Genomic DNA, 23,138 nt, shown 5'->3' with positions numbered 1-23,138 from the left:
CAGATAGCGCCGGTCGACATACGCCAACATCTGCCAGTGGATCGTAAATGCCTGGGCAGATAGTTTCGGTCACAACTGTGGTCCGAGCTTTCCGGAAGGCAGGATTCACAGAACTGCTGCACAACAACAGCGACACTGAATCCGATGACTTCGACGAGGCGGAGCCGGCCATTTTTGGATCCCACGCTTGCGCAACTTTTCAATTCGGACACCGAAGACGAAGAATTCGAAGGATTTACGAATGAAGAATAACTTCAGAAGGTGAGCGCTATGTTTATTTTGTGTGTTGTGACATTAACGTTCGAGCAACATTATGTTGCTATTTATTGCTCTACACCATTTTGAATTTTACTATGTTTGTGATTGCACATTTGCGTACATTTTGGGACAGAGTTGTTAGAACGCTGGTTTTCAATATATTATTAAAGTTTGACTGAACTATCTGACTGTTTTTTTGACATTCACTTTAGCGCAGCGTTTTTTTGACATTCACTTTAGCGCAGCGTAGGCGCGGCTTATAGTCCGGGGCGGCTTATTGGTGGACAAAATTATGAAATATGTAATTCATAGAAGGTGCGGCTAATAATCCGGTGCGCCTTATAGTGCGGAAAATACGGTAAGTGTTAAAAACAAATACTAGCAGAAACACCGCAACATGTTTTGATTTTACAGGATTTGTGTGTGTGTCAGTCAGATGATTATAACAATCAATCAGCATCTAATAAAATAATAATACATTTGCCTTTTCCCTATTTACAGAGTGGGCGTTCAGTGGGCAAGGTCAATGCCACAGCTGCATCATCTACTACCATTACACATACAACACCTGATGCCTTCCAGAGGCAGGCTGCTTATGCGTCTTCGTTAAAAACGGCAAAATACATTACTGCAGCCCTGTGATTATTTTATTGAGGTGTCTTTTGGCATGAGCTAGAGCTCATATATGAACACTACTTGTATCTACATGGACACAAAGTGCAGTTACATTACGTCTTATGGCCATCAGATGCCATCTTGCTCAATTGTTACATTTATTTGATGACCTCTTATGTCCAAAAGGTGCCGTCTTTCACAATTATTTTTATTTACTTGTTATTTCATTTCTGCCATATTACATTGTTTATAATGCCTGTGTTGATTTCATAAGCACATTAAATTTCTACTTGAGATCTACAATAATATTTTTTTCTGCAAAGGAAATAATTATGAATGTGTTGTATATGTTATTTACCGTATTTAAATATTTTTTTTTAAACTTTGTTAAGATTTCAGTATCTGTACTTTTTGAAAATGTTGAGCACATTTAAATATACAGCGATAATAATGATACCCATGATAATATTGTTCACAATAACCATGATAAGAAATGTTCATACTTCTCTTCCCAGTATTGTGGCCGTTTTTGATGATCAGCATATATTTTGCATATTAATGAAGACAGGGGCAAAACGGATTGCACGCATTATTCTGCTCACTTAAAAGACGCAATCCACTTTCCACACTTTGCGTTTGCAAGCGTTTTAGTTCACGCAACTTTTTGGTTAATCAAGCCCTATGAGTTTAAAGGGTATCAATGATATTTTACTTTTAGTAAAAGGAAGTTCCATATTGATAAGACAGCAAAGTACAGCATTAATAGCTTCAGCTTTTTGTGATGTTTTCCTTCTCTACTGAACGTATACTCGTCATTCAGTAAATAAAAAAGAAAACTATCTGAGGTGAAGTGTTCAGAAACAGGTGCAGAGCACTTTAGGGGACTGGGGTGCAATCAGGCATCGAGAATGACCTCTTTGGCTGTGTTGTATGGACTGCATTGCACAATTTACGTCCGTCTAAATCTCCACTTCCACGCCGACTGCCACACCCTTTTTGTTTGACTATTTCGTCACTTGAACGTGGAGTGTGGGAAGTCGGCACACAGCGATGCTAAACAGAACAGTAGCGTCCATACAGGAAATTCTGACACAAATGCAGGTACTGCATTTTCAAAGGGGAACTGCACTTTTTTGGGGGAATTTTGCATATTGTTATGAAAGACATGACGATGGATGGTTTTGGGTTTTGTACATGATGTATGTATATATGTAATGTAGTAACGGGCACATTTATAATAACATTTAATACGTACGTATTTTGATCATTTTAAGCAAACGCAACCCATTAATTTAAAAAAACGCATCACGTTTGCTTTTTTTTTTTAACAACATTACTGCAGACTTCATGAGAGCCAAAAAACATCATAAAACATCCCTTACTGTGAAATTCTGTTTTTAGGATGCCAACTGATGAGGTGTTCACATATTCCCATTTAAATTATAATGACTCAAAATACTCGTGTAGAAAAGTGTGGTGAAACAAAGCATATTTTTCGTGTCGTTCTCGCCATTTCCAGGTCTAAATTGGCTGTCAAAGTGTACCAACTTGTCGGAATTTGTCTTTGTTCTTCTACTATCAAGGTGACAGGCATGATTTATGATCTACAATAAAGTTTGACAAGCAAGGAAACAAGGAAGCAACTGATCATGTGAACATTGGCACTCGTGATCACGGCGCCGCTATAGTTTGTGTGCGTTAGCGCTTATAATAACAATATCAGTAACACTTATCAAGTAACGAAATGTAAATGGAGTATTGCTGGCGCTTTTTGGATGATTTTCTATTGTGTTTTATGGGCGGAACAGAGGCCCTTCCATTGTCTCCGCTGATTGTGAACGATAGGTAAAATTCCAAAAGAAAAAGTGCAATTCCCCTTGAAACAACTTCCCAAATCGTTTTGCACTCAGCCTCAACGTCTGCTTCAGACTTTTTACAATTAGCTACTCGCACAAGGTGCTGTGAACTCAAGGACTAGACTAGACAGAATTACTGGAGCAAAGTATGGAATTGGACTGCTTGTATCAAAGGCTTATATCGAACATTTTAGATGCAAGCTGATATAATCTAATACATATTTGTTGATATCGGACTGACATTAATATCAGACCGGGACACTCGAGTAGTTGATTATACATTAAGAAGGGGTAGGATTAAATAAACACAGTTTTTCCTACTCCTTTTTGGAATTTGCATTACCATCACCATCATTTTTTATTTAAAAAATGTAACCAATTTGAGGACTTTGAACTTTTTGCTAGTTTTCCATGATTGGAAAGTTGATCAACCATTGTCCAGCTTTTCCCATATGCATTAAAACCCTGTCAACATCTTTGCCATTGTTTGCAATTATTATTTCATTTTGAGACGCAAGTATGCCCAACTAAAGAGTGCATTATTACAGAGCCAACTTAGAAGTGACACATTTTCACTATTGCTCAGCAATATTGTTTGGCAATATAAAAGCTTTTCTAAACGAAAGCGATTTAAGCACATACCTGAAAGATTTCATCTTTGTGGGATTCAAAGGAATGGAGCTTCAGTTTGAGGTTCCTTAGATCCCACAGTGCAACGGTCTGAGGAACAAAACAAGATTGTCATTACAAACACATTACTGGTAGATTTTAATGTGAAAAGAGTCCCGCCTCCTTCAATTGTTTAGTATAATAACCCTCTGGGGTCCTCAACCTCCTAAGCTAAAAAACAACAACAAAAAAACAACGCATATTTTGGACACTGCAGTCCATTGTATGTAATTGCAAAAGTTGTTGACTGACAACACAACTAAAAACGAGTCAGCACCAGGAAAAGGATGGCACGAAAAAGCCGAGCATGCCATAGCGGAATCTTAAAGGAGACCTATTTTCTTTTTTTGTCCTGTCCAGCTTCTCAGGCAAATCAATAGTTGATGTGGATGCCCATATCGGCTTTTCAGATTTACTTTACAAAAGAGAAGTGTGGGATACTTCTCTTGTTGCCTTATTTGTATTTGACTTTATTAAATGTATTTATATTATCATTTGGTGCAGCCGTGCCTGAGCAGGAGGGGATAGAAAAAGAAAAAAAGGAAGACAGAGGGGGAAATTGTGGGGACAAGAGGGGGATAAGACAGAGAGACAAAAACAACAACAGCAAACACAACAATAACAACAACAACAACAATAGAGCAACATCAGCAAATACGACATGTACAAATATGATGGTAAAAGTGATATCAAATAAGCAGTTAGCGAAAATAAAAAATAATACAGAAATGACAATGAGCATTATTACACTACAAATGGAGCAATACACATACCAATAGAAATAGCGCTATTGATAATGAACAATACCAATAAATTACCTTTATTATCAACAATACAGTTGTTTAAATGCAACAATACATATACGTAATGATAACTAGAGATACGAAAGAAATAATGCAGAAAAATGGAGGGGAAGAAAGAGAAGCAACCTATATTAACCTTGTAGATTGTTATAGTAACAATAGGTTAAGCTTTGTCAGTGTGCCATGTGTTACCCAGTTTACCCTAGGGCAACAACGTTAATATATGTTTGATGAAACGTGATTATGTGCATGGGTGTATGTATGCATATGTACTTGTATATGTACAGAATGTGTATATGTGTTTGTACAGTGAATGTAGATGTACAGTATGTGTATATGTATGTCTGTACAGTGAATGTATATGTACATTATGTGTATATGTATGTCTGTACAGTGAATGTATATGTACAGTATATGTGTGTTTGTACAGTGAATGTATATGTACAGTATATGTGTGTTTGTACAGTGAGTGTATATGTACAGTATGTGTATGTTTGTACAATGAATGTGCGTGTGGATGTACGAACTTTGAGTATGTAAATATGTACTGTATCTGTGTATGTATGCATGTGGGAGCGTAGGTACCTATGTATGTATGTATGTGAGTATATGTGAATTTGCATGTACAATACATTTGACTCCCAGTGTGTGTGGGAGCCAGAGTACGGCCCAAGCCCCTAGAGAGCCGAACCCACAAACAGTAGGTGTGGCGCCCAGGGAACCAGGGACCACAGCCCCCACGCAGCCAGGCCGGCCAGCGACAGGTACCCCAGAGCCAGGCCCACCGCGCCGCCGGTAAGAGCCAGCAGAAGGCCGCACCCGGCAGAGGACAAGGCACGAGAAAAGCAGGGGACAGCCAGACCCCAAACCAGCGAGAGACCACACCCCACACGGGCAGAAAGGCGGGACGCCCCGCCCGAGGGGCCCAGAGACTCCCAGCAACCGGACGGGAAGACCGCCCCCGCCCCACGGGCAACCGGGCCCCCACAAGCCCAACCCCACCCCCGGAGAGCGCGGCGAGGGCCGCCCCCGGACACCCCACCCAAATCGGCCGCCGCAGGACCACCCAGCACGGGCCACGGGAACCACCCACCCCACCCGAAGGGACCCCAACGATGGAGATGGAACAACCAGCAATCGCCCTGTCGAGTTCCCCCTGAGGGAGGGGGGGGAAAAATAATTATATTAATAAAATATATTAAGAAAATAAATAATTAAATAAATAGTAATAATAATAATCATCATTATTATATATATCTTAAAAAAGACCTATTTTTTTTAACTTATATATCGGTACAACGTTGGATACTCGAGTTAAACAATGCCAAAGCATAAAAACTAAGCTACAGTTATTGATTACTTTAGTAATCCAATAATCTATTGATTAGTTTGTTCAATGAAACAGACTTTATCATTTTAAAGGAAATAGTGGTCAAATGGACTACATGGAAAGATAGAGGTATCAATAAACCTCATTATATTATTCATGTAAACTCTTTTATACCGTTCAATTAATTAGTTGATCAACATAAAATACCCAGAAATCCTTTTTTAAACGTTATCAATTTAAAACACGCTGTAAAGAAATGCATATCCCCTGAAAATATGACTTTTAATAGCCATGAACTTGAATATACATGTTTTAATCAGGATACAATTAAAACATTGATAAAATATTTTATGGAATAATAAATTAACTTAATACTAGGAATGCAAATGATGCATGTGTTCGGAAATGGATGATCAACTTAAACATTTTAGAAAGAGACATATCATGGAATGATATTTGGAAAAATGCTAATAAGGCCTTTAGAAGCATTAAAATAAGCTAAGTCAATTTAAGATATTGAATAGATTGTATTTTACATCCTTACAGCTGTTTAAAATTTGTGCAGTAGATAGCAAGGTATGTATGAGGTGTAGGGCAACTCTTGTTCATTTATTGTGGGAATGTCAGAGAATATAGTTATGGTTTAAAACAACAAAAGAAGCAATACATTCCTAAGTATAAAACACTGCAAACTTGTATTCTTGGTGATCTGCATCAATTTAGTAATGTTTCATTAAAGAATAAAAATCAATTTCTTTCAATATGCGTAATAACAAAAACGGTAATATTTAAAAAAATGGATACATGTTGATAGTCCAACTCATACTGACTGGTATACACAAGCTATGGAGATGGTATAAGTAGAAAAAAACTTCATTTAGATAATAATGAGTCATATATTGGAACATGGGATTCGTTATTTAAATTTGTTTCAACTATTCAATGAACCTGGAATATGACTTATTTTTATCCTTGTGGTAAATATTGGTCAAAATGTTTTGTCAAGTTTATGACATGCAATGTGATGTGACACTATTGTCCTTTTGTTTTTCTTTTTTTGATAAATCTATGTGATGACAATGTAAATAGGAAATTTTTAATCACTGTTATGTTGGAATTCTTATTAATATTGATACTGTTGAAGATATTATTCATTTTTGTTTGACTACTTTTGATTTTTTTAGGCGACTCGGCCTAAAGATAGGTGTGCCAAGCTTGCGGCATCTAATTCAAAAAGACTTAAAGCTGTAATTGCTGCAAAAGGTGCATAAACAAAGTATTGAGCAAAGGCTGTGAATACTTTAGCACATGTGATTTTTATTTTTAATAAATTTGCACACTTAAAAAAAAAAAAAAAAAAAAAAAAAAAATACACATAGTACTTATGGGGTATCTGTTTGTAGAATTTTGAGGACAAAAAATAATTTATTCCATTTTGGAAAAAGACTAACATAAAATGTGGAAAAAGTGAAGCTCTGTGAATACTTTCCGGATGCATTTTATATGGGTCTCTATTCTTTTTTTATTGTTATATCGGAAACTGTGTATTCTATTGTACTGTATATGTCTGATGTTGGTGCTGTCTAACTTAAGTTCTTATGGACTTGTTCTATATACTGTACCATCAACCTTCTAGGTGCTGCAGATGGAAATTAGCCTTTGGCTACAATTTGACACATTACATTTTATATGTTCAATAATGTGCATTGTCCCATGTAACAGAGAAATGAGAAATACAACAAATGAATTCATATCAGGAGTTTCATTATACATCTGTAAACAAGCTTATTTGCGTGTCTGGTGAGACAGGCGGAAGTTACCGTATTTTCCGCACCATTAGCCGCACCTAAAAACCACAAATTTACTCAAAAGCTGACAGTGCGGCTTTTAACCCGGTGCGCTTTATATATGGATAAATATTAAGATTCATTTTCATAAAGTTTCGATCTCGCAAACTACGGTAAACAGCCGCCATCTTTTTTCCCGGTAGAACAGGAAGCGCTTCTTCTTCTACGCAAGCAACCGCCAAGGTAAGCACCCGCCCCCATAGAACAGGAAGCGCTTCTTCTTCTACTGTAAGCAACCACCCGCCCCCGGAAGAAGAAGAAGCGCGCGGATTTTCGTTTCATTTCCTTTGTGTGTTTACATCTGTAAAGACCACAAAATGGCTCCTACTAAGCGACACGCGTATAACGCAGAATTTAAACTTAAGGCAATAAGTCATGCCGAAGAACACGGAAATAGAGCAGCAGCAAGAGAATATAACATAAATGAATCAATGGTGCGTAGGTGGAGGAAGCAAGAAGATGAACTGCGCCAGGTAAAGAAGACAAAACAGAGTTTCCGAGGGAACAAAGCAAGATGGCAACTGTTGGAGGACAAACTCGAACAGTGGGTTGTTGAGCAGAGAGCAGCAAGCAGAAGTGTCAGCACCATCACTATTCGAATGAAGGCAACAACGCTAGCAAGCGAACTTCACCTGGATGATTTTAAAGGTGGTGCTTCTTGGTGTTTCCGGTTCATGAAAAGACGCAATCGCTCCATCCGCACACGGACCACTATTTCACAGCAACTGCTGGACAACAGTGACACTGACTCCGATGACTTCGACGAGACGGAACCGGCCATTTTGGATCCCACATTTGCCCAACTTTTCAATTCGGACACCGAAGACGAAGAATTCGAAGGATTTACGAATGAAGAATAACTTCAGAAGGTGAGCGCTATGTTTATTTTGTGTGTTGTGACATTAACGTTCGAGCAACATTATGTTGCTATTGCTCTGCACTATTTTGAATTTTACTATGTTTGTGATTGCACATTTGCATACATTTTGGGACAGAGTTGTTAGAACGCTGGTTTTTAATATATTATTAAAGTTTGACTGACCTATCTGACTGTTTTTTTGACATTCCCTTTAGCGCAGCGTAGGCGCGGCTTATAGGTGGACAAAGTTTTGAAATATGCCATTCATTGAAGGTGCGGCTAATAACCCGGGGCGGCTTATAGTGCGGAAAATACGGTAAGTTGGAGAAAACGCTGTCGTTAATAAATCAGTTTCTGAGCGGCACAATATCAAATGCATCACAGACCGGTACCGGTCCATACAGGTGGTTGAGGACAACTGGTCTAATGGCGCAAGAGAAAGAGAGCGGCTGCTGTTGATATGACAAATAACAGAGTTGGTTTTGGCATGGTTTGTACTAGGGCTGCGAATCTTTGGGTGTCCCACGATTCGATTCAATATCGATTCTTGGGGTCACGATTTGATTATAAATCGATTTTTTTCGATTCAACGCGATTCTCGATTCAAAAACGATATTTTTCAGATTCAAACCGATTCTCTATTTATTCAATACATAGGATTTCAGCAGGATCTACCCCAGTCTGCTGACATGCAAGCAGAGTAGTAGATTTTTGTAAAAAGCTTTTATAATTGTAAAGGACAATGTTTTTTATAAACGTCTAATGATAATGTCAATGAGGGATTCATAATCACTACTATGTTGAAATTGTAACTAATATTGATACTGTTGTTGATAATATTAATTTTTATTTCACTACTTTTGGATTGTTCTGTGTCGTCTTTGTGTGTCCTCTCAATTGCTCTGTTTATTGCTGTTCTGAGTGTTGCTGGGTCGGGTTTGGTTTTGGAATTGGATTGCATTGTTATGGTATTACTGTGTATTGTTTTGTTGGATTGATTAATTAAAAAGAATAAATAAATAAAAAAATAGATTTTTGAAAAATGAGAATCGATACTGAACCGTACAACGTGAGAATGGCGATTTGAATTCGAATCGATTTTTTCCCACATCCCTAGTTTGTACGGCAGAAAATGACCAGTTTTGCTAGATGTACGTTTTTTTGCTAATGTTTTTTGGTGTGGTTACGGCCGACAAACAGTTTTACTCAATAAAGTGGTCAATAGACCTCCTCTCCTCTTTAAAGCTTCGCGACATAAGTTACAATACTTGAACAGTGTCGACAAACATATTTTTATCTGTTGTGGCCGCTTGTTGCATTGCAAAATAGTAGAGTAAATTGAAATGTGTTTATTTTGTTTAGAGTTTTGGTTGTATTTTATTTTGCGCATGGCATATACCGTATTAGCTGTGCGCAGAGGATGCCCGAGCAGTGCACAATTGCGCAGACACCATAAAGGGAACATTGACTGCCAGCCAGGCTCCTCCCCCTCTGCTGAGCCTCCTTGTTTTTTCGTCTCATAGTCTCCTCCTGCTCTGATGTCTATGAAATAAATACTTTCGGGTTTATTTGTTCACATTTGTCGGCCTGGCTCCTCCCCCTCTGCTGAGCCGCCCTGTTTTCTCTTCTCATAGTCTCCCACCTGCCCCTGATGTCTATGAAATAAATATTTTCGGGTTTATTTGTTCACATATACACAGGACTGTTTTGTCATCACAGTCCAGTATATAACTGAATTAGCCGCTAAACACAGACAACAAAAATGGTGCTATTGTGCCATTATTTTCATCAAATCATGGCCGGCGCACAATAAGCTCGACATGCAACATGTAGTAAGATAAATTATGGTAAATGCAGCCTTTTTTGATGTGGCATCATGCAACACACAAGGTGTACCAAATGTTATGACCAGTGCATATATATGTTTATAAATGTTTTTCAAAAAAAGCGGTAATATTTTTCGTCAAGATATATATTTAATGTTTAATAATTTCAAAAGATAAACTAATACTTTCGGAGAACGGGTTCAATTGTAATTTAAAGGAACGCCTTCAAACACAAACCATTTGCAGACAGACTCATAAAGTGGGTTATAAATCTGACTGTGGATCAAAATGTACACCCAAAGCCTATCCAATATATAGTAGCTAGACCACAAGTAAGTGTGTTTATTGCAGATTGGAATCTTTGTATGTCCCCTTTAAAGTACCAGTAGAATGGAAAAACAAGTTGCCTTTATATTAAAGCTATATATATCTGATTTATGACACCGAAAGACTTATAAAGTTTGCGAATAAATAGATATGATCAAAAATAGTATCAATCTCATGGAGATTCCTGAGCCATTTTGAGAGATAATGAGGAAGCCAGTCAAGTGATCGCGTGACGTAAAAGGTAGGAACTGCAGATCCCTTCCCCCCCAACAACAATGCAAATCATGCAGACTTTGTGAGAGCCAACAACAATTACTTTGGGAAAAAATTATGATCCAGAACCTTATATTGTTGATCCTGAGTATAAGGAAGATGATCTACAAGTTTTAGAAGTTTTGCTAAACAAATCCAGCTTTAATGAAACACTAAGCATCATGTAGCAGTATTGTTAAGTGATAAACAATAAAATACAAACTACAAAAATAATAAAACAATAGCTTACTGTACAATGTCTGCTCTTACTGCGATGACCACTGATATGATGCCCATATCTTCCCGTTTAGCTGAATAATTAACCATGATCCACACGAAGGGTTAACAAGGAAAAGTCTCCCTGCAGAAATCGTCTTTAGTTGAGCGATGATACAACCGAGATGCGATGATACGGGAGCAGGACATCGCTGCCGGCTTACAGTACAAGCAGCAGACGGCTACTTAGCTGTCCGTATCATTGCGCCGCTAAAAAATAGTTTGTCTGCCTTAGCTTATAATAACATCTCTAATATTTGGTTAATATTCAGGTCACGATATGTATAAAGAGTATTGTTGGCAGGTTTTGGATGGTTATTTAGAGGGTTTTGTGGGCTAAATAGAGAGCCCCCATTGATACAGTGTTGGCAAACTTTTTATGTATTGATTTATTTACGACTTAGAATGCATTTAAAAAAGAAAAACATAGAAATTGTGAATGATAGAACACACATCTTTGTTTAATTTTTGCGTGTTTCCAGTATGACTAGCCTGCGCTATATAAATCTAATCCATTATTATTATTATTACTATACTATGGTCAGAGTGCAGAAGCGGTACTCCAGTACGTCAATCTCCACAAATAGTCGAAAGTATTCAGAGCGGAATATTCAAAAGGGCTGACTGAATTTGTGGCATTTTGTGATGTTTGAACAGTATTATTACATACTTTGCGGATTGTATACTGAACAAAAATATAAACACAACACTTTTGTTTTTGCTCCCATTTTTCATGAATTGAACTCAACGATGTAAAACTTTTAGTTTACTCCATACACAAAATACCTATTCCTCTCAAATGGACCGTGCATTATCATGCTGCAACATGAGGTGATGGTTTCGGCGACATCCTGTATCTGTGCATTCAAAATGCCATAAAAAATGGACTTGTGTTTGTTGTCCATAACATATGCCTGTCCATACCATAACCCCACATCCAGCAAACCGCGCTCCCACAAGACGCTACACACGCTGTCTGCCATCTGCCCTGAACAGTGAAAACCGGGATTCATCCGTGAAGAGAACCACTCTCAAACGTGCCAAACGTCATTGAATGTGAGCATTTGCCCACTCAAGTCGGTTACGACGATGAACTGCAGTCAGGTCGAGGTGTTTTGTGTATGAAGTAAAAGTTTTAGATCTTTGAGTTCAAATCATGAAAAATAGGAGAAAAACAAAAATGTTGCGTTCATATTTTTGTTCAGTGTAAGTTTGATTGGATATGGATACATCCATCCATCCATCCATCCATCCATCCATCCATCTTCCTCCGCTTATCCAAGGTCGGGTCACAGGGGCACCTAAGCAGGGAAGCCCAGACTTCTCTCTCCCCAACCACTTCGTCCAGCTCCTCCCGGGGGATCCCGAGGCGTTCCCAGGCCAGCCGGGAGAGATAGTCTTCCCAACGTGTCCCGGGTCTTCCCCGTGGCCTCCTACCGGTCGGACGTGCCCGAAACACCTCCCTAGGGAGGCGTTCGGGTGGCATCCTAACCAGATACCCGAACCACCTCATCTGGCTCCTCTCGATGTGGAGGACCAGCGGCTTTACTTTGAGCTCCTCCCGGATGACAGAGCTTCTCACCCTATCTCTAAGGGAGAGCCCCGCCACCCGGCGGAGGAAACTCATTTCGGCCGCTTGTACCCGTGATCTTGTCCTTTCGGTCATGACCCAAAGCTCATGACCATAGGTGAGGATGGGGACGTAGATCGACCGGTAAATTGAGAGCTTTGCCTTCCGGCTCAGCTTCTTCTTCACCACAACGGATCGATACAGCGTCCGCATTACTGAAGACGTCGCACCGATCCGCCTGTCGATCTCACTAAACACTCTTCCCTCACTCGTGAACAAGACTCCGAGGTACTTGAACTCCTCCACTTGGGGCAAGATCTCCTCCCCAACCCGAAGATGGCACTCCCCCCTTTTCCGGGCGAGAACCATGGACTCGGACTTGGAGGTGCTGATTCCCATCACAGTCTCTTCACACTCGGCTGCCAACCAATCCAGTGAGAGCTGAAGATCTTGGCCAGATGAAGCCATCAGGACCACATCATCTGCAAATAGCAGAGACCTAATCCTGCAGCCACCAAACCAGATACCCTCAACGCCCTGACTGCGCCTAGAAATTCTGTCCATAAAAGTTATGAACGGAATCGGTGACAAAGGGCAGCCTTGGCAGAGTCCAACCCTCACTGGAAACGGGTCCGACTTACTGCTGGCAATGCCAAGCTCTGACACTGATTATACAGGGAGCGGACCGCCACAATAAGACAGTCCGTTACCCCATACTCTCTGAGCACTCCCCACAGGACTTCCCGGGGTACACGGTCGAATGCCTTCTCCAAGTCCACAAAGCACATGTAGACTGGTTGGGCAAACTCCCATGCACCCTCAAGGACCCTGCCGAGAGTATAGAGCTGGTCCACAGTTCCACGACCAGGACGAAAACCACACTGTTCCTCCTAAATCCGAGGTTCGACTATCCGGCGTAGTCTCCTCTCCAGTACACCTGAATAGACCTTACCGGGAAGGCTGAGGAGTGTGATCCCACGATAGTTGGAACACACCCTCCGGTTCCCCTTCTTAAAGAGAGGAACCACCACCCCGGTCTGTCAATCCAGAGGTACTGCCCCCGATGTCCACGAGACGTTGCAGAGTCTTGTCAACCACGACAGTCCCACAGCATCCAGAGCCTTAAGGAACTCCGGGCGGATCTCATCCACCCCCGGCGCCTTGCCACCGAGGAGCTGTTTAACTACCTCGGCAATCTCAGCCCCAGAAATAGTAGAGCTATTTCTCTTCCTCATAGGAAGACGTGCTGGTAGGATTGAGGAGGTCTTCAAAGTATTCCCTCCACCGATCCACAACATCCGCAGTCGAGGTCAGCAGAACAACATCCCCACCATACACGGTGTTGACATTGCACTGCTTCCCCTTCCTGAGGCGGCGGATGGTGGTCCAGAATCGCTTCGAAGCCGTCCGGAAGTCGTTTTCCATGGCTTCCCCGAACTCCTCCCATGTCCGAGTTTTTGCCTCCGCGACCGCTGAAGCTGCACACCGCTTGGCCTGTCGGTACCTGTCTGCTGCCTCCGGAGTCCTATGAGCCAAAAGAACCCGATAGGACTCCTTCTTCAGCTTGACGGCATCCCTCACCGCCGGTGTCCACCAACGGGTTCTAGGATTACCGCCACGACAGGCACCAACCACCTTGTGGCCACAGCTCCAATCGGCCGCCTCGACAATATAGGTACGTAACATCGTCTACTCGGACTCAATGTCCAGCACCTCCCTCGTGACATGCTCAAAGTTCTTCCGAAGGTGGGAATTGAAACTCTCTCTGACAGGAGACTCTGCCAGGCGTTCCCAGCAAACCCTCACATTGCGTTTGGGCCTGCCAGGTCTGTATGGCATCCTCCTCCACCATCGCAGCCAACTCACCACCAGGTGGTGATCGGTAGAAAGCTCCGCCCCTCTCTTCACCCGAGTGTACAAAACATGAGACCGCAAACATGGTGTTTGTTATGGACAATCTGTGACGAGCACAAAAGTCCAATAACAAAACACCACTCGGGTTCAGATTCGGGCGGCCATTCTTCCCAATCACGCCTCTCCAGGTTTCACTGTCATTGCCAACATGTATAGATGATGGATGATGGATATGGATACAATGAAACACAATTAAGCATAAAATATCAACTTCTTTTCTCACTCTACTGGTACTTTAAGAGTGTTGTGGTTAAATAATGCCTGTAAAATAGAAGAGAGAACTGAAGCAATAATGTATGAAAGAATGTTGTTTAAGTCTTCCGCAACAATGTGAGAGACTGCTATTTTCAGGTAACAATGGAAAAGATCTATCAAGTCATGAGATGTACTTAGTTTTGCAAACACTGCTTCTGCATTTTAGTTGTATTGTTTTTAATAAACACAGAATTAAAGCAACATTATTTTATTTACCTTGTCAGCTGAACCAGTAGCCAGAATGAACTCGCTGTAAGGGTTAAAGCTCAAACAGTTGACCTCTGCAGTGTGTGCATCTACAGCGTGGCTCGCTTTGGAAGTGTTGTTGGACCGAGTGTCCCATCTGGGGATGATGCAGCAAAAAGTCATTAATTTACTAGTTTAAAAAGATTTGTAACAGCTACTTACATCATGAGTTTCTGGTCATCAGCCACTGAACCAAAAAGAGATTCATGAAGCAAATGCCAGGAGACATCCTCTACAACTGCTGTGTGGCCAGTGAAGATGGTCTTGGCATCCACCAACTTTCTTTCCTTTGGGCCAGATCCAATGTCCCACAGACAAATGGTCTTAAAACACAGGGTGGAAAGCACATTGATTACATGAACATTGTCCAAATTCAACCGGTCTTATTTTTCATGTTTTTTTGCAGTTTGAATGATTTGAGCAACTCTGCAGACTTTTTGAGGGATTGACAACTTCAGTACTATTCAGGGAGGAACTGAGATCTGTAGACTAAACCAGGGTTGGATAGACTCAAGGACCACAATTGGTACTGAAATTTGGCCATGTTGGCAAACTACTTTTTTCAACATTTGTTGTTGCTTTGCATTACTGCATGCGTTAAATGTTGTCCTAAGGCAGTCTTTGTCAAAAAGGGTGCGGTGCGATGCCAGGGTTGGGTGACATGCTTTTTATGCCGTACCAGAATATGATGAAACGCATGTAGTACTTGGCTTCACTGTAAACATGGTGAGAGACGAAGAAAGACCGATGTGTTGTTTCCTTTAACGTTAATAAGCTTACAATGTTATGCAGAGGTATGATTATAACAATTTTATAGACAAATTACACTATTAATAGTCTTAGTGGAGAGTTGGGGGGGAGGGGAGGCGCAAAATATTTTCTTCTTCTGTGGTGGGGGGTGTTTTACAAAATAAGGCATTCAGAATGAACATTGGGGTGGCATGAATCAGTTGGTGCCAGCAACTTCAGGGTTCCTTGCTTGATCACAGCTTCCACCATCCTAGTCACTGCCGTTGTGTCCTTATACCCACTAGCTGCCTGTGCCACCGACACTGGTTTAAATGTAACTTAAATAATGGGTTTCACTATGTACAGCGCTTTGAGTCACTAGACAAAAGTGCCGTTCACAATTCACTAAGAAAGGATTTTGTAATAAGTTTTTGGCAGAAAAAATGCAATTAGGTTCTACCATAGCACTGGTAGTATTAACGGTAGTATCCAGCCCAAACAAAAAAAGTAGGTATCGCTGCCCCATTTTAGTGCTAAATGAATGCAAACACAGAAACCTGTAACAAGTGCTTGGCGGCGAAACTGTACATGTAACGTCTTGTAATCTAATGAAGCTTCCTAACAAAAGCGCACAGTTTGACGCTCTTTTTTTAAACTTTATTGCCGACTTTATACATTTATGGATAACTTTTTTCACAAGCCATTTGTGCTGGATAAAATGTTTTTATTTTTTGTTGACATCACTTACATGGTCATCAGAGGCACTGAGAAGATTGCCACTAAGGTTGGGATTCCAGGAGAGGCCATAACCTTCTTTTTGGTGGCCTTTTAGCCTCAAGTCTGGGCTACATTCTCCACTGGGATCTGAAATATATTATTGCATTATTGGCAATTTAATAAACTATGATTATTATTTTAGGTACAGTATATTTATTGAACAGTGGAAATGCGCACGCACACACTCACCTGGCTTAGATGGGTGTTTGGTGTAGTCAAAAACCAGTACATCACAAGTAGGGGTCTTTGTAGCAATGATGCAAGGACTTTGGGGCATATAACGCGCTCGGTTCACCTCTCCCTCATGATTGATCTTGATCTCAATCTCAATTTTGCCACTCACTGAACCAAACCCACCAAACTCTGAAAAAAAGAAAAGAAATAATGAAAAAAACAAACAGCATAACACGTTACTTTACAAAACACACACTATCAGGTATAGGTTGCAAAAAAGTGTAGGTTGCATTTAGCTTGAGACTTGTGTTGTGATTTGCAATTATTTTTAAGGGTTTCACTTTCCATTAACACACACCCCAGATTAAGCCAAATAAATTTGAAAAAATAAAACAGATTTTGTGCACTGATCGATAACATTAATTAAATGACCTCTGACCCACTTACACTAAACTTACACTTTAAATACCGGTACATTTTCTTTTGACGTGCTTGAGAAAAGGTCAGTTAAGAGTCTGTGCTAAACAAATTAAATCAGACATTGATGTCAATTAAACGCCAGTATGTGTTACATTACCTATTGGATCTGTCACAAATTCATCACATCCCGTTTATTTTTTAAATTACCCGGTATGTTTAACTTCCCAAACCGTGAGCTTGAAAGGTTTGCAGAAAAAAACAGTATAGTATTTTTAGTGAGTGGTTAAAGAATGATATTTGTTCCGTTTGAAATATTTAACACTTAGTGGCTGGACAGGACATGTTAAAAAATAAATACAAATTAAACACCTAACCATTCAAACACTGCTAAGTTTGTTACATTAGTGTTTTGTTTTATGAAAGTAATTATGACATGTACGGCTCCCTCAGTGTGTCGTCTTTTGTAAAATTAATTAATTCAAAAACATTCTTGCAGTTATATAGATGTATAGCATACTGTATGTGTTTTTGTACTAGCGTCGCGTGGCAGTCACCATAAAAGCATAAATGCAAGACTGCTGCTCCCTGTACTGAGGGTTCACAAACACCGACAACAGTTCCTATTGTTACATGATGGAGAAGTAGGCCAAAGGAGACACCTTTTTAGTCCGGTTCACAAGGTAAATGCTGTCCAATATTATCTTATTATTTCATAGAAATACTGTAGTTGTTTGTAGTACATTATATTGTATTGATTTCCAAACAATATTTCTTATCTAGAAGTTTGTATTTATTTTTAAAAAACATGTTACATGTTAAAATGGTGGTGTTTTTGGGTGGGCCAAGCACGGATTTAATTGATTTCAAATAATTTCTATGGGCAGGGCTAATTTGAGGCAAGAGTATTTTGAATCACTGGCTTGGTAATCCAAACAATTGAGCTTGTAAGTTGAGGTACCACTGTATATATTTATTCTAAATTGTGTATGTATTAACTTACACATTCAATATTCGTTGAGGTGGTGTTTGACATTTGGACAAACTTGTTAGCATTAACATACAGACTGTTAATACACTAATAAATGTTTTTTTATGTGAGTCAAGCATGTGCCTGCAAAAGAACACGTTTACCTAGTTTCTGGTTGTTTACTCATTAAATATGCAGGGTGCTTTTAGCTCATCTACTTCAGCAACCATTTAGTGCTCTTGTAGAATGCCAGCTCTATTTGACTATGCACCATGTTCTCTGTCTTTTCTAGTTAAAAATGATCCCAGACTTTTGATTTTGCTTTCCTTTCGGCAATTTCTTCTCTTTTTACCCTCTTTGGGGTTTTTTCTTTGAGCCGTTTCTCTCCATTGCAACTTTCAACTGTTTGCCACTGCACAGATCACGGAAGTCACACCACTGCTCTCATGTGCACTCTTCCAGCAGCCATGCATAACTAATTTTAAGTTTCAAGCACTGCGTACAGTTCAGATTTGATCCAAGTTGTATTAACTCATTAAAGATTAATTGAAGCAACACAATATAATTTGAAGCTCTTTTCTTATCATATTAATCAATTAATTGTTGCAGTTCCTAGCTATCCTGCGGCACATTTACTCATGAAAAGCTTGACAGCCAGCTAACAGCTAAATGTCCTTCAATAAGCACACAAGGGTTTGTCTTTCCTTGTATTTTAGTGAATTTACAAAATGTAAACATGGTAGGCTAAAGGCTACAAGGAGCTAGCAGCTATAGCTCCAAGCGAGACGTGAGTGTCCCTAATTGAAAAATATAGCAGTCTAAAACCTCACATTTGTCAATATAAACAAATGTAAAATAATTACAGTTGATACAAATACAAATTCTCCAATGCAGAAGTATATTAATAAGTATCCCGTAAAAATATGTCCAAACACCACTTCAATTAATATTAAATGTGTATGTATTAATGTGAATAGTGGTCTAAATCTATTTTTAGTGGTCCAAATCTATTTGTGTCGTTAAACATGTATAGGAAACACTGATTTTTTAAAGCACTTTTTGTGTTGCTTTGGAAAAAGTATAGGTCCCAAGGATCTTAAATGTGTGTTTTTCACTGCCCTAGAGAAGATTTGGTTAAATCCTTCAAACCCACAGATTTTAATTCATCCTTCTCTTTATCCTTAAACAGTCTCCCCAGACAAACACACACTTAGCATCCTTGGGACTCATAATTCTTTTGATGTGACCCCAAAAGTGCTATACAAATCAGCATTGGTTTACCTACATTTATGGTGGCCTGCCACAAATAAATTTGGAGCACCAAAAATAGATCTTAGGGCATTAGGGAGGAGGGAAATGCCAAGTTGAAAAAAAGGGGCGAATGTCAATGTAAAGATAAAAGTCAAATTACGAGATAGATGGACAAAGGTACACATTTTCAAATAAGTATGTTCCATACCATGCCAACATTTTCTGTTTTGGTTTTGTACTAATACTACCTCTGAGAAACCTTCAGCATAGCTGAATGTCCATCAACATACCTGCTGTAAGACAAAGAACAGTGTTAACTCCAGAAGGACATTTGTGTAGAACTTATGTGTGAATGCTGAAGAGCTGAAAGCGAACTGAAATTCATCATGGAAAATGTAGAATGAGGGCTAAAGTGATAATTTTTGGTATATTGAAAATTGTCATCTTGAATGTATTGATGCTGGAATAGGCGGAGGAATGTAGGGAAACAATACACATCAATGGGAAATGTTGGGCAGAAAAAATGTGGAATTCCAGGAAACTAAATTTTTAGAATGTGGTAAATAAACTCAAATAAAATCTTCATTGAACTTACTAAACTATGGTCAGGTGTTTTAGTGTAGGTTGTCTTCATATGAACAAAAGACAATGAAGCATATTACTGTTATAAAAGCAAGACTGTGACATGATCTCATCAATGATGTAATATTGACATAATATTATAGTCTTGTTTAATTTAACTTGTATTATTATCATCATCATCATTATTATTATTATCATTATGACCTCATCAATAATGTCATGGGATAGGATGTACATGTTCTACTCTTTATTCAATTCGCTTGTATTTGTCTTCATATTAAGTGACAGGTGTACTAACCTCCTTTCTCACTGTCATAATGCGAGGCATCAAACTGGGCATCATCGTTGGGCACTTGGACACTGGCAATGACGAGGTGATTCTGCTCATCTGATGTGTGGGTTCCCAGAACCAGTCTATGAACCGCATGATCCTTCCCCTCTGGCCTGAGGTCACAACACACACACATTTATACATGCATGTATGTATGTATGTATGTATGTGTGTGTGTATATATATATATATATATATATATATATATATAAAAAACATGCACCTGGCGATAGGTTGATTGGCAACACTAAATTGGCCCTAGTGTGTGAATGTGAGTGTGAATGTTGTCTGTCTATCTGAGTGTTGCCCCTAGTGTGTGAATGTGAGTGTGAATGTTGTTGGCGACTTGTCCAGCGTGTACCCCGCCTTCCGCCCGATTGTAGCTGAGATAGGCTCCAGCGCCCCCCGCGACCCCGAAGGGATTAAGCGGTAGAAAATGGATGGATATATATATATATATATATATATATATACACACACACACACACACACACAGGTAAAAGCCAGTAAATTAGAATATTTTGAAAAACTTGATTTATTTCAGTAATTGCATTCAAAAGGTGTAACTTGTACATTATATTTATTCATTGCACACAGACTGATGCATTCAAATGTTTATTTCATTTAATTTTGATGATTTGAAGTGGCAACAAATGAAAATCCAAAATTCCGTGTGTCACAAAATTAGAATATTACTTAAGGCTAATACAAAAAAGGGATTTTTAGAAATGTTGGCCAACTGAAAAGTATGAAAATGAAAAATATGAGCATGTACAATACTCAATACTTGGTTGGAGCTCCTTTTGCCTCAATTACTGCGTTAATGCGGCGTGGCATGGAGTCGATGAGTTTCTGGCACTGCTCAGGTGTTATGAGAGCCCAGGTTGCTCTGATAGTGGCCTTCAACTCTTCTGCGTTTTTGGGTCTGGCATTCTGCATCTTCCTTTTCACAATACCGCACAGATTTTCTATGGGGCTAAGGTCAGGGGAGTTGGCGGGCCAATTTAGAACAGAAATACCATGGTCCGTAAACCAGGCACGGGTAGATTTTGCGCTGTGTGCAGGCGCCAAGTCCTGTTGGAACTTGAAATCTCCATCTCCATAGAGCAGGTCAGCAGCAGGAAGCATGAAGTGCTCTAAAACTTGCTGGTAGACGGCTGCGTTGACCCTGGATCTCAGGAAACAGAGTGGACCGACACCAGCAGATGACATGGCACCCCAAACCATCACCCAACCATGCAAATTTTGCATTTCCTTTGGAAATCGAGGTCCCAGAGTCTGGAGGAAGACAGGAGAGGCACAGGATCCACGTTGCCTGAAGTCTAGTGTAAAGTTTCCACCATCAGTGATGGACAAAAAAAACTAGTGAAAGATGGCAGAGGAATTCTCTTCCTTAGATTTTTCTTTTAGCGACGTAGACAACGTCCAGGAAACCCACAATGCGTCTATTTGGCCACATTTGGACACATGTATGCGTCTGGGTAACACATTCATTTGAGTTGTTTACTATGTAAGCCCAAATCAAAACTGGAAGACGTGGTACACACATTTAAGAACACACAAGATTGTGGCAGACATGTGATGACTTTTGCTACAGCATAAGTCTGTCTAAATGCTACATTTCATTTTCATTGGTGTTTTACAACAAGACAGTAGCTGACATTTTGTTCATTATTTATACTCTTTATATTTCAACATTGAACAGGTGAATCATTTTGAAACAACCAACAAGATCATAGTCGCACAATCAAGTCAAGTCAGAACCGTATGTGTGTGACAGTCCATTACATCGTCGACTGGGAATTAAAAAGTGCCTGCCTGCAAATAATTTTTTTTTCTGAGTTTGATACATTTTGTATTATTTGCACAGCTATTTATTCATTTTAGAAAGAAAGAATATTTTTTAATTTTATTTTCTGTGCTGTAAATACTCATCTTGACTAACTGGGTTAATAAAGGTGCCACTGGCTGTTTACAGTACAGTTGTCATTCACATCAATTTCAGTGAATTTCGCTCAAAAATGAATATCTTTATATAAATATTTTCACCGAAAAATATATCGAATATCGAGAGTAAAAATATATTGAAATATACTTTTTTGTCCATATCACCCAACCCTACTTTGAGGGAAAAAAGTTTTCTTTACCCCCACAAAACGTACCAAAAAAGAAGCAAAACCATGGCTCTAAAACCAGGTGCAGACCGTAGAGTAAGTTACCTGTACTGTTGAGTTGAGTTTGAGTTTATTTCGAACATGCAAGCATACAACATGATACATCACAATCTCCAGTTTCTCTTTTCAACATGTTCGAAAAGGAGTAGGAAGAAGCAGAGCTTATTTAATCCTACCCCTTTTCTTTTACATAACAGTTGCTAAAACTTTTGTTCACTTCCTGTTCTCAATTTATTCACAATATACTCCATAAGTAATCACAATAAAAATAAGTAAATAAATAATAATTGGTGAAGTAAGTTACATTTCATATGATGAGATAAGTAAGATTATTTTGAGAGTGAAAGAATAAAAGAATGGATGAATTAAATAAATTCAGAATGTTTATCATGGTTCTTCTTCTTTGTACTTTGTAAACACTTTAAGTTTGAAGAGTTTCTTGAAGTGGATCATATTAGTACATTGTTTGATTGCTTTGCTTAATCCATTCCATAATTGAATTCCACATACTGATATACAAAAGGTCTTAAGTGTTGTACGTGCGTACAAATGTTTTAAATTACATTTCTCTCTAAGATTATATTTCTCCTCTTTTTTTGAGAATAATTGTTGTATATTCTTGGGTAGCAGGTTATTGTTTGCTTTGTGTATAATTTTAGCTGTTTGCAAATTCACTACGTCGTGGAATTTCAGTATCTTTGATTCAATAAATAAAGGATTTGTATGTTCTCTATATCCAACATTATGTATTATTCTAACTGATCTTTTTTGTAACACCGTTAATGAATGAAGTGTACTTTTGTAATTATTTCCCCATATTTCTACACAGT

The 23,138-nt window shown here is 39.2% G+C and overlaps 1 protein-coding gene across 2 annotated transcripts in view; it reads right to left on the bottom strand.

Annotated features, from left to right (window-relative positions):
• The window catches only part of rbbp7 (RB binding protein 7, chromatin remodeling factor), a 36,405-nt gene that overhangs the window by 8,534 nt on the left and 4,733 nt on the right, over nucleotides 1-23,138 (bottom strand). The window contains exons 3-8 of one of the 2 annotated variants that reach the window (XM_061963853.1): nucleotides 20,102-20,247; nucleotides 16,599-16,775; nucleotides 16,381-16,496; nucleotides 15,066-15,226; nucleotides 14,874-15,000; nucleotides 3,372-3,449 (exon numbers count right to left, since the gene is read on the bottom strand). In XM_061963853.1, the coding sequence (XP_061819837.1) occupies nucleotides 3,372-3,449; nucleotides 14,874-15,000; nucleotides 15,066-15,226; nucleotides 16,381-16,496; nucleotides 16,599-16,775; nucleotides 20,102-20,247 (805 nt within the window). The remainder of the gene's footprint in view (nucleotides 1-3,371; nucleotides 3,450-14,873; nucleotides 15,001-15,065; nucleotides 15,227-16,380; nucleotides 16,497-16,598; nucleotides 16,776-20,101; nucleotides 20,248-23,138) is intronic. The other variant, XM_061963855.1, reaches the window with a different exon arrangement.

Source organism: Nerophis lumbriciformis, linkage group LG06 (genome assembly GCF_033978685.3).
Source record: "Nerophis lumbriciformis linkage group LG06, RoL_Nlum_v2.1, whole genome shotgun sequence".
Taxonomy (NCBI): Eukaryota; Metazoa; Chordata; class Actinopteri; order Syngnathiformes; family Syngnathidae; genus Nerophis; species Nerophis lumbriciformis.
Note: the sequence above shows the minus strand (reverse complement) of the source record. Positions and strands in the feature narration are given on the sequence as shown.